We start from the raw sequence: 12,440 nt of genomic DNA, 5'->3' as shown, positions 1-12,440 counted from the left end.
TAGTGGGGTCTCCATGGTTCCTCTTTTCCCAGTGCCAGGATGTGGCCCTTGGGGAACTCCTAGAAACACCTTTTTGAACTACACTTCCTCCGTGGCCTAAACAAGAGCAAACGGGCAGCGTGGGGACACAGGAATGAAGGGTTTCCCCAACATCAGAGGAGCTTAGAAAGGGCATGGAGTGACCTGGGGAGAGAACTTCTTTTCAGTGAAGGGTCTTTGCTTTACATTTAGCTAAGAGAGTTCACACTCCATGATAGGAGAATAAAATAGGGATCTGTCCTGGTCCCACTCAACATTCAGACTCTAGGATTTTATGGCTCTGTCCTTACCCAGCACCACCCCCCCAAGTCAGGGCGCAGAGCCAGCCTTCAAGATATACTTAGACCTCCCCCATGGCCTCAGTTCCCACTGGGCTCTTTTCTGCTGAAATGGCCCAGTTCCCTGCCGCCTGGCATCCTGGAGTGCTGGACTGTCCCCAACAGCCAAACCGTCCATTCCTGAAGGAGATCATGGCCCCCTGAGGAATCTGTCTCATCCATCTGTGTAGCCCCAGCAACCGGCACAGAACCACACCTCAAAACACAGTTGCATACAATTCTCTTCAGTCAGTGAATGAAGAAGAAGGAAGCCATGTTTCAGAAGTGAATAAATTGAGACTCCCATGGGTTAAGTCATCTGCCCAGAGTTATGGAGACTGCCAAGTAAGGGGCTGGAATCTCAAATTAAGGTTCTCTGATGTCAAAATATTTTTTCCATGTTATCAAGCTATGAGTCCTCGCCTCTAGTCTTTAGAGATTCCAACTTAGAGGAGAGATATTTGGATCAGGGAGGCTCCTGAAAAGTGGTAACACCAGAGTGGAGAGGGCAAATGGAAAGGGGAGATCCCTTCTACATGTGGTTGTTCATTTTGCCCTTCTATACCCCACTCTGGATTTGGTGGTGATGACAGGAAGTAAATGGCAGGCGGTAAAGAGAGGTTACCCCTGACCTGTGGGGCAGTGGGTGGCCTCGTGAAGGAGTTGAGATGCAGGGTATGGGTGCAGCAGTGCTGGGAAGGACCCCGAGGCAGTGGGAGCAGCGGAATGGTGGTCTAGGGGAGGGGGAGGGGGGCATGTTTGGGATGGCATGACTTGTCTCTTGACTGGGTCTTAGGAACCCGGTGAGGTGTAGAGGGCTGGGCTGAGGTCCTTTCTCAAGTCCAGCTGAAGACAGTTTGCCTTTTTTCTCTGCACTAGGATCTTATTAGAGGCTTTGGAGGGTTCCATTGACTAATCAGGATCTTGTGTTTTCTCCAGTTTTGTGAAACATTTAAGGTGTTCTTTTATTTATGTAACTCTCTGATCTTTCCTATTCTGGTTTTACTGTTTGAAATTCAGAGACTCTTGAAACTTCTTTGCAATAAAAAAATGATGGCTTTTTTTTTTTTTTTTTTTTTCTGTTTGGTGAGAGGCTAGCCCCAGAAATGCTCAATAGGAGAGCAAGCAAAAGATATAAAGGCAGGCACCTTGGCAACACGAATGTATCTCTTAGAAAAACAACTCCCTGGCTTGACTGAGCAGGGTCTGCTTCCAGCCTCGTCCCAAGACAGCTGGGCCAGAAATGTATTTAAATCCCCCTTGATTTTCTACCCATGAGCATTGTGTTTGGCAGATAGTGGGAACTAACTGACTGAATGAAACCAGCATATTCAATGAGTCAGTCAATGAATGAAGGAGTGAAGACCGTGTTTTTTTCTTCTACACATAACTGTTACCCCATCAGTGATGGTGAACCACACGATTCCTTCCCCGAGTGATTGGTAGCTTCTGGAGAAAGTAAAGAAGGTAATTGTTATATTCACGATGGTAGTTCAACAAATATTTATTTTTTAATTTGGGCGGATTTATAGAGAAAGTCGTCCATTGTGACTTTACAATTTCGAGAGAGCTCCCATATAAGCCAGCAGCCCAGTCTCACCATGAGAAAATGTTAGAGAAAGTCTTCTACCTCCTGTCACTTCAAGTCTATCTTCTGTTTAAGCTTAGACTCATAATCTTTGGAAGCCCTTGGATCTGGGTCTCCCTTATAGAGTCTGACGAGAAACGCTCACCACTATTATTTCTGCATCTTTGGCCTGGTGAGGAGAACCTCAACCAGCAATCGAGAACGTGGAAGACCCAGCCGTTGTGAACACGAAAATATTACCACAGTAGGGTTCTCCCTTACTTGTTTTACGAACTTGCTGTGAGGAATTTACAAAAACCCTTTGGACAATGTGGAGTTTGAAACACCTTGAAGTCCTGAAGAAAAAAGGAACTGTGGAAAACGCAAGGTTCACATTCCAGAGAACAAGGGCGCCCTTGTGAATCATGGGAGGAAGCCACTGTGGTTTTCAGAGGGAAAAACTAACCCAGTGTCTTCTTCGAAATGGAATCTGCTCCTGTGAAAATCTGGCTTGCCACCTGATCTGGGATTATGCCAGTGAGTGGGCAGGCAAGGGGAAAGCAGTGAGTGGTAGCCAATTGATTAGTCAATGAAAAAATATTTATAGAATTCTCTGTGTCCATGGCCAGAGGCAGGACTCAGCAGGAAATGCAAGAAGAGTAAAAGGTGGAACCTCAGCCCGTGACGGGCTCAGACTCGTCTCCTTGGGAGGCACAGTGTGCATGTGCTAACAGAAAACATCGCACGAGGAAGTGTTTTAATTGAGCGGGCTGCCTTATAGGTACTGAGAATGTAGAACAGACACATAGGCTCTTATTCTGGGCTCCTCACCATTTACTCTGCACCCTGGGGTGTCAGTTTTCAAAGCAGCTATGAACGTTGCTCTTTGTAACTGGTTAGACGAAGTAGTTAGGTCTTACCGGGCCCCTTACCTTGGAGCACAAGATGATTTGGATGAGAAAATATGAGGAATGAAGGAGTGTTGTCTTCCAAACGTGATTCCACAGAGATTGGGCTTGTATCCTTAGCAGAGGACTATTTAAAAGCAAACAAGTCACTATAAAAATGCGTAGGGGCCTCCAGTTATAGGATAAATAAGTCCTGGGGTGTCATATGTGCAGCAGGGTGACTGGAGTTAATAATACGGTGTTGTGGGGCACCTGGGTGGCTCAGTTGGTTAAGCGACTGCCTTCGGCTCAGGTCATGATCCTGGAGTCCCGGGATCGAGTTCCGCATCGGGCTCCCTGCTCGGCGGGGAGTCTGCTTCGTCCTCTGACCCTATCCCCTCTCATGTGTTCTCTCTCTCTCATTCTCTCTCTCAAATAAATAAATCTTTAATAATAATAATAATAATAATAATAATAATAATACGGTGTTGTATATTTGGAAGTTGCTGAGAGAGGAGATCCCAAAAGTTCTTACCGCCAGACAAAACCTTGTAACCATGTGTGGTGAGGGTTCATTGAGCCTGCTGTGGGGATCATTTTGCAAAGCACAGTGGTCACCCCTCATCCGCAGTTTTGGGTACCTGCGCTCAGTCGTGGTGGGAAAGCAGGGGAATCCTCTTTCTGATGCCACAAGGTCCGTAGTAACCTCATGTTGTTGTCACGACGCCTACATCACTCACCTCACTTCATCTTGTCACATCGGCCTTTTATCACCTCGTGTCATCACAAGAAGGAGGGTGGATACAGTATGGGAAGATGTTTTGAGAGAGAGAAAGGTCGTAGTTACATAACTTTTATTACAGTACAGTATATTGTTACAATTGCTCTATTTTATTATTAGTTATTATTAATCTCTTACTGTGCCTCATATATAAATTAAACTTTACCATAGGTATGCACATAAAAGAAAACAGCTGGTATGTATAAGGGTTGGCGCTATCTGTGGTTCCAGGCTTCCACTGAGGGTCTTGGAATGTATCCCTGGCGGATAAAGGAGGACTACTTTATACATATATCAAATCATTATGCAGTGCACCTAAAACTAATACACTGTTGATTATTTCTGAATTTTTAAATGTTTGGGGGAATGTATGTGACTATAAAACTACTAATTACTACTAATTATACCAAGTTTTCATTTTATTTATTTATTTTAAGATTTTTACTGATTTATATGAGAGAGAGCAGGAGAGGGGGAGAGGCAGAAGGAGAAGGAGAAGCAGACTCCCTGCTGAACAGGGATCCCCCCCCACACACACCCCCGCCCCTGACACCTGGCTGGATCCCAGGACAACTGAGATCATGACCGGAGCCGAAGGCAGATGCTTAACCGACTGAGCCACCCTGAAATTTTCATTTTATAGTAACCATTACACATGGACTTGAGAAAACCTCTTTTAGAAATCTTGGTGGAGGAGCGCCTGGGTGGCTCAGTTGGTTAAGCGACTGCCTTTGGCTCAGGTCATGATCCTGGAGTCCCTGGATCGAGCCCCGCATCGGGCTCCCTGCTCGGCAGGGAGTCTGCTTCTCCCTCTCCCACTCCCCGTTTGTGTTCCCTCTCTCGCTGTGTCTTTCTCTGTCAAATAAATAAATAAAATCTTTAAAAAAAAAAAAGAAATCTTGGTGGAGGGGCACCTGGGTGGCTCAGTCAGTTAAGTGTCCGACTTTCAGCTCAGGTCATGATTTCAGGGTGTTGAGATCGAGGCCCACGTCGGGCTCCAAGCTAGGTGTGGAGCCTGCTTAAGATTCTCTCTCCCTCTCCCTCTCCCCCTCCCCCTCCCCTCTCTCTCTTTTTCTCTCCTTCTCTAAAAGAAAAAAAAAAAATCTTGGTGGAATAAGTATGTGAACAGAGGAAAATGAAACACAGAAAAAAAAAATTTTAAGGGTATAACTATAAGGTATGACCTGAAATTTTTAGCTAGTCATTTCCATTGGCCAGGTTTTTTTTTATGTTATGTTATGTTATTTTACTTATTTATTTATTTTTATTTTTATTGAAGTATAGTTAGTTTCGGGTGTATAACATAGTGACTTGACAACTCTGTTGGCCAGGTTTTTTAGATGATTGCTCAGCATTTAAAATACACAAAGACTTGATATAGTTTGTAGATCTGTTTCCACTGAGGGCAAAACAAATGGATGACTTCATAACAGTAGCTAATACGTTTGTCACCGACCATGTGACAGACTTTGTATGCCTTTCTACACATGCTTCTAGAAACTGTATGTACAGGTAGTAACTAAAGCATAGCAAAACTAAGTTCTTCCCCAAAGACCTTTAGCTAGTGATTCCAAAACCAGGGCCCCTCTAAACAGCCCTGGTTAAAAATGGACAAAATGGGGGCACCTGGGTGGCTCAGTTGGTTAAGCGTCCGACTCTTGATCTCAGCTCAAGTCTTGATCTATGGGTCGTGGGTTCAGGCTCCGCATTGGACTCAAGGATGGGCATGGAGCCTACTTAAAAAAAAAAAAAAGGGTAAAATGATTGAGACCTTATACATGTTTGCAAGTGTGGGGAACTCTCCCTTTCTGGAAACTACTGTGGGAAAGAATAGGAATGCTGTCTCTCTTACTGTTTTAAAGTAGTCATTGCCTATTGGCAGAACATTGGACATAAAACTAGTGTTAGGAACTGAGTATCTGTACTTTAAGGATGGGTTTTATAAAATGACCAATGAGGCAAAAATAATTTTTAAATAATGACAGCTATCTTTTCTCCTAGGAAAATGCCTCCAGAACACCTTAGCCTTTCAAGATAATATATGAAAGAATACTCACTGGCTATGTTCTTACTGAAGTGTGTGAAATATTTGTAAATGTGCTATTGGTATGAAAGGAGTTTAAATTGTTTAAATATTTAGAATCCTATTTTATTTGAAAAAAAAAAAAACTCAAGATGTAGTTTCTAAACTCACCCAGAGATACAATATGCAATGCCCATTTTCTTATCTTTCCCACACCTCTTGAAAATCATTTTTAGGGGCACCTGGGTGGCTCAGATGGTTAAGTGTCTGCCTTCAGCTCAGGTCTTGATCCCAGGGTCCTAGGATTGAGCCCCACGTTGGGCTCCCGGCTCAGTGGGGCGTCTTTTTCTCCTTCTCCCTCTGCCTCTCTGCCTGCTTGTGCGCGCTCTCTCTCTCAAATGAATAAATAAAATCTTAAAAAAAAAAAAGAAAATCATTTTTAAAGAAAACATTTGAGGAGCATCTGGGTGGCTCAGTCAGTTAAGCATCCGACTCGATTTCAGCTCAGGTCTTGATCTCAGGGTCGTGAGTTCAGGCCCCACATTGGGCTCGATGTTGGGCATGGAGCCTACTTAAAAAACAAAGACATCTGATCAACCACGAGGTATATCACAAACCCCTGAGGACAGAGACCCCAGAAACTTCCTCCAGAAGGGAAAACAAAGGTTATGTCGAAAGGATGAAGAATCAGAGAATCAGAATGGCTTTGGACCTGCCCACAGTAACCTAGGAAGCTAGAACACGATGGAGCAGTGCCTTGAAAATTCTGAGGAAGGCTTCCAGCCTGGAATTCTACACTCAGCCAAACCATCAAACAAGGGTGAGGGCAAAATAAAGATATTTTGCGACTTGCACGTTCTCCAAAAAAAAGTGTCCTTTCATGTACCTTTTCAAAAGACAGTGCTCTGAAATTAAGAAGACAGTTAAGGAAGTACACCAAGAAAGAGGAGGCTACAGAATCCACAAAGCAAGTGATACTACATTAGAGGGCGGGGGAGAAGGCCCAGGGGTGAAGGTGTAGGCAGATCTGTGGTCACAGAGGTGCTGCAGGCCTACAGAGCGCTCGTGTTCCCGGTGACTCTCCAGAAGAGATGACATCTGAGAAAAAAGACCTAATGGCATTCCAGATGTGTTTGGCCCGCTCGAAGGAGACTTCCACAACTAGGAGAAGCGTTCAGAGGTGAATAATTTTTAAGTACGTAGAAAACTGAGAAGCTGAACCACATGGCTTTGGGAAAACAGGTTGTGCAAACAAACGAACAGAAAAAGGGAGACTGATCTTAGGAGACGTCATGACTCAGCTGTGAATAGTCATAATTGTGTTGACACTGATGACTGGCCACACAGACATTGTGACAACAGTACTGGGGTAAAAGAAAGTGCAGGCGCGTGCGGTGGTGAGGATTAGGCAGACAGAATGTGAACCCTCTTGGTTTCTGTGGGAACTCAGTGGATAATGCCTAGAACGGAAGAAAAACAAGACATAAAGATAGAAGCATGTTGCATACAGATGAGGTAATTACCTAAAGCAGGAGCTCAACTAATGGGAATCAGTTGATTCTCACTACAAAACTGGAAGGGGGCAGCTGGGGGACTGTTGACCCTTTGAATTCTGTGCATGTTTAAAAAAGTTAAACTTTAAAAGGGGAAGAGGGAGGGGAGAATTCAAATGAGAAAAAAAAATGACAAGATGAGGTACACTTCCTTTTATAAAGGAGCTCAAAAAAGAATACTCCCAGATTAATACAAAACAAGGAATTAAGATTCACCTCAAGTGTAATTTCCTAAAACAGATCATTAAAAAGAGAAAGTCGTGGACTTCTGTGTTCCTCCCCCTTTTCCTTTCCACCCACCCACACGCCCGGCCAGATGATTATGTTTATCTGCTGTAAGACAGAGGTTATAGGGGACCTCATCTTGGGGTTGGCTTCTGCCTGAAGAGGAGGACTGGACAGTGGGGGCCAAGTTTGAGCCTCATCATCTCTCCGAAGCTCTTTTTTTTTTTTTAATTTATTTATTTTAGAGGGGGCAGAAGGCAGAGGGAGAGGGAGAGAGAGAATCCCAAGCAGACTCCCCGTTGAGCATGGAGCCTGACTTGGGGTTTGATCTCATGACCCTGAGATCACGACCTGAGCCAAAACCAAGAGTCAGACACTCAACTAATTGAGCTACCCAGATACCCTTGACCTAGGCTCTTGATTGTCCGGCTGTGTGTCTGGCTTCTCTCTACTTCTCATCTGATTTTTAGAACATCTTATATCCAGCCATCTTGTATCCCCCTCTTCTGTTGGCTTCCTGGCCAAGCCCATCTGTCAGTCCGCCTGGCTCTGACTTCTCCTTTACCCCGAACTTGCTGTCTCCGCCCCCTGCCCTATCCCTTTCCTCAGCCTAATTCTTAATTCCTGGCTCCCACCTCTTCATGAAAACTTGGCTCAATCCACTTTGCAAAACCAAGGTGAATGAGACTGCCTGGGAAGAATTTGGAGAATCTGCTGCTCTGTTCTTTCTTCATTCTTGAGACCCAGGAAAGCTGCTGAGGGCACATGTGAGGAGAAGCCTGTGCGTGTGTTTTGAGAGAAGAGGGTACAGCCATCTTGGGCCCCATCATTCTCCCTGGGAATGCTATCATGTCTATTTCTGAGATCCTGGTGCATTCTTTCATTTATATGTTCTTCTGTTTCTCCTAGAAACTGTTCTAAAATTTTAAACCCAGAGGCATCTTTCCAGCTTCCTTGCATGAGCTGTATTTTGATCTCTTAAGAGGCTGTGACAAGACTCCAGTCCGTGGTGATTTTACACCAAGTGACATCTGATTCGCTTTTAGACTGCATTCCATACCAATCAGCCCAGCCCTGCAGTTTGTGGACTAACTCCTGTTGTCTCTCAACATATGGAGGGCTATTAGATAGTGTGAGTTTGAGTCTTGTCAGGGAGGCTGATTAAGCCACGGTTGGGGACAGTCGTCCTAAGTGTGAAATGTAACAGGCCCTCTGAAACAGCGCTGTGAGCCTCTGGAGGTGGTTGGTGCCTCTCTGTTGGGGCATCGGGAGCTTGCTAACAAAGCAAACACATTTTTTTTCCTAGCTTGCGCTAGGTCTACGGCAGTAACATTTGGCAAGTTGAGTAACAGGGAACATAGATAACTGTGAACAGATGGACAACTATTAAAAGATTTGAGGGGCTTTTATCATCTCTCAAATGGCCTTCACCCACCTACTGGATACCCAGTTCCCTTGCAAAATTACGTAAAGGATTCAATTAAATTTCTTCTTCCTTTTTTTTTTTTTTCAATTGCAGTAGAAGCAAAAGCTCTGACATTAAGAGGAAAAGAATAGATGAGAAACTTCTAATTTTGAATCCCCTTGGGATTAGATGCTGGTTTCAGCCATGCAGAGAATACTGCCCCATATTTTGAAAGAGTAGCTGCTGGTAGTTTCAGAGGAGATGACTTTCCAAAATAGACAGTGAGCTCCCTCATCCGTATCTGATGACCATCTGACATTTGGATGCAGAATTACAAGAGCGATCCATGTGTTTTGATAAGTATAACCTTGCTTTTAAAAACGGCAGTGGCAAGTCGTTATGTTTAAGCTCAAAACTAGTGAAATACAAAATGCAAAAAAAAAAAAAAAATGCATTACCTGGTTCCTTGCAGAAATAAGAAATATTACATGTCTTAGAGCAATAATATTTACCCACTCTCTGGGGCAGCACTGTCTCTGATGTGGGAGCATGCCAGTCCTCTTTGGCTCAAGGTGATGCTTGGAAAGTTTGCAAGAGTGAGAATGACAGACACTGATTGAGATGAGGCGCGTTTTACTCTCTCTGGGGCAGAAGGCTGATTTTGCCAAAAGCAGTCATAGGTTGGTACGGTGGGAGCTTTGGTACCTCTACGTTGGATCTCATGAACCCAGACAAATTAGATTGGGTTCCATTCCTCAGGGGCTGCCTTCTTAACATTTCATTATAAGGCCAACAATTCTAAGGTACTTACCTGTGCACACTCAGAGTAGCTCTCGAAGGAGCGTTTGGAAGCAGGAAGGATAGATACCCAACCCCACTTTTATCCTCCATTCCCTTAGCGTTAAACCCAGTTAATCCCAGTCGAGACTGCTGGGTTACTGAAGCTCCCTGTCTCCAGAAACCACTCCCCCACCCCCAGACCTAAATTTTGTCCAAAAATAACCAGCAGCAAAAGGAAATAAACATTTTTGATATTTTAAATTAAAATCTCCACCATTCAGAATAATCATAATCTAAAATAATCCAGCAACAGAAACACTAAAGGTAGTGATAAGTAGAAGACAGTTAGCTCTTGGAGGTAGAAACCCATTTGCCTGCTAAATGATGCAGTTTTATAAACTCATAGTTTCGTGCTGGCCTGTTTGGTTTAAAGGTAATTGAGTAAATAAACAATTATCAGTGGGTTTAATATCCCCTGGAGAGTTATACTTGCACAGAAACAATCATTAGAAATAGTTAAAATATGTTCCTACCATTGAGCGGGATAAAAGTTGGCAATATTAACTGTGAGATATATATATGTTCATAGGCTTTTAAGTATATACTAGACATGGATTGTATCTTAGCACAAGGAAGCATCCAAGGAGACACTTGTTAATGGCGTAGGGAGTGAATTTCTTGTGTATTACATATGGGGCTCATAAATGCCATTGAATTGAATGGAAAATAAGATCAGTAAACTTTGTGGGGGGTTTTTTTGTTCCAAGTTTTATGTTTTTTGGAATTTCATGTATTTTCCTGCTGTGTAGAAATACTCTCTGGGTAATTAAAGCCATTCCAAGCAATTTTTATTTTCCTTCTTGCTGCTGTTAGGTTTACTGGGGTCAGCTTGCTAATCCTCCCTGACATTCACACGGACTCCCCTTTGCGCTTGTGTTTTTCTAGAATGACAGAGATGCAGGGACTGATGGAGAGACTGGAGCGGGTGGTCGGCCGACTGGAGTTGCTGTCTGCAGGGTCCCACCGGCCTCCTGGGGACTGCGGGGAGATTAATGGTGTCAATGGAGGTAGGGACACAAACTGTTGTCATTACTGGTCTCTGTGAGGGTCACTTAATGTTGTCCCCATCACTTAGTTATCAAGACATATTTTTGTCGACTTTCTTCAGCTTCCGTACCCCTTCCCTTATATGTGATCGTGACATTAACCAGATGCAAGCCATCCCTGAAAAAGGGAAAGGAAAAACATTTCAGCCTACAATCCACAAAAATTAACCTGTTATCTGTGCCTATTAAGAGCACAATCTATGTGCCAAATGTCATTATTCTTTTGTTTAGTGTATGTTGTTCCGCATTCCACAGTGACTATAAATATATTATCTGAGTAATTATCAAAAAGAAATTAACGTTCTCGATTACCATGTAAATGGGAAGGAATTATCATTCTGTAGATTTTGATTTTAAAGAGAACAAGTCATTAAATTTAAGAACTATGGTTGGGAAGGAAAGGAGTCTGAGGTGAAGCCAAATATTGGTTTCAAGTAACATGATTACATTGCACTGTTTTACCTGCGCCTATTTCTAATCAAATGTGCCTTTAACATTATATGCTAATGCCACAGTTGGAAAAAAATGGTTTTAAAATATTATATGATCAAACATAAAAAGTTAACTACATAACATAAGAAGTTAGCTATAAGGATACCATCTGTGGCAAATTCTCTAAGTTATCGACAGTAATTTTTCCAGTTCCTTCTTGTCTGAGGTTGTAGATTTAGCAAAATAAAAATACAGGACACCCAGTTACATTTGAATTTCAGATGAACTACCTTTTTTTTTTTGGCATAAGTGTTCCAAATACTGCATGGTACACACTTATCCTAAAAATTATTCATTGTTTATTTGAAATTCAAATGTAACTGGGGGCTCTGCATTTCATCTGGCAACTCTATTCTTGTGTCAAGTACATTTCCTCCTTATCTGACCCATTTTGAATCCTATCAGGCTTTGGGGGCTGGGAAAAGCCTTGGGGAATGGGGGCTTCCAAAAAAAAAAAGCTCTCACCAGGCGAGATCCACATTGGTGCTTCTAGAATTTCAAGCATATTTGGAGCTGTGCCTTGTATTGCATGCCTTGGGACAGAAATTACCATGTGAGCACAAATGTACAGGCTGGTTTTTTTCCCCCCGGAACATAATGAAAATTAAAATGCTTTGAATGAATTGAAAGGGGGTGTTGTTTAAAGGGAGGCTGCCAGGGGCCTGTAAGTTTCTTCCACATCAACTGAGACACATCTGTGATTTCATTTTAAGCCTCTTTTTGTTAACTATATGGTTGGTAGATGAGATTCAGTCAGCCTCACTTGTAAGAAAATATTTTCATGTTCGCTTCAGTACCTTGGTTTCCTTAGGTCTTCGACATCAGTGATCAAGACATTTCTTTACGATTGCTGACCACAAATATAAAGCCTGTGAATACATAAAATAAAGTTAAAATCCAACTCTCAGCAGACTGTGTAGTATTGTTGAATGAAGGAGGAAAAAAAATCCCTCAATAATGTGAACCTCACTTGACTTATAGAGGTACTAGACTGCACTTTGCATTGTCTTTGTTAAAAAAATAATTTGGGGGGAAAATTAATAAGCTAAACAAAATTGGAAGGTATATAGTTAAATTACTTATGTATTTAAACGGGTATTTTCTAATATAGCAAATCATTCTAAACCATTTATTAAAGTACGGTCTTTCAAAACAACTTAGCCAGCAATTTATTATCCTACTTGAAATGAAGTAGGATCACTGGTAAGCAGGATAATTAGCAAAATATTTGAATGATACCCATCCTTAAAACAGTTTGCTAATCC

At 42.7% G+C, this 12,440-nt stretch overlaps 1 protein-coding gene across 2 annotated transcripts in view; it reads left to right on the top strand.

Moving 5' to 3' along the window:
* The window catches only part of CAP2 (cyclase associated actin cytoskeleton regulatory protein 2), a 138,513-nt gene that overhangs the window by 14,335 nt on the left and 111,738 nt on the right, over window positions 1-12,440 (top strand). The window contains exon 2 of one of the 2 annotated variants that reach the window (XM_045866328.3): window positions 10,523-10,644. The exons of the other annotated variant lie outside the window; for it this stretch is intronic. Coding sequence (XP_045722284.1) covers window positions 10,524-10,644 — 121 coding nt within the window. The 5' untranslated portion in view covers window position 10,523. The remainder of the gene's footprint in view (window positions 1-10,522; window positions 10,645-12,440) is intronic. 2 annotated transcript variants of the gene reach the window in all.

The sequence above is a fragment of the Mirounga angustirostris genome, unplaced genomic scaffold, assembly GCF_029215605.1.
Source record: "Mirounga angustirostris isolate CCGP_5_RB_7025 unplaced genomic scaffold, mMirAng1.0.hap1 SCAF_8, whole genome shotgun sequence".
NCBI classification, from domain to species: Eukaryota; Metazoa; Chordata; class Mammalia; order Carnivora; family Phocidae; genus Mirounga; species Mirounga angustirostris.
This window is presented reverse-complemented; position numbering and strand designations above follow the sequence as displayed.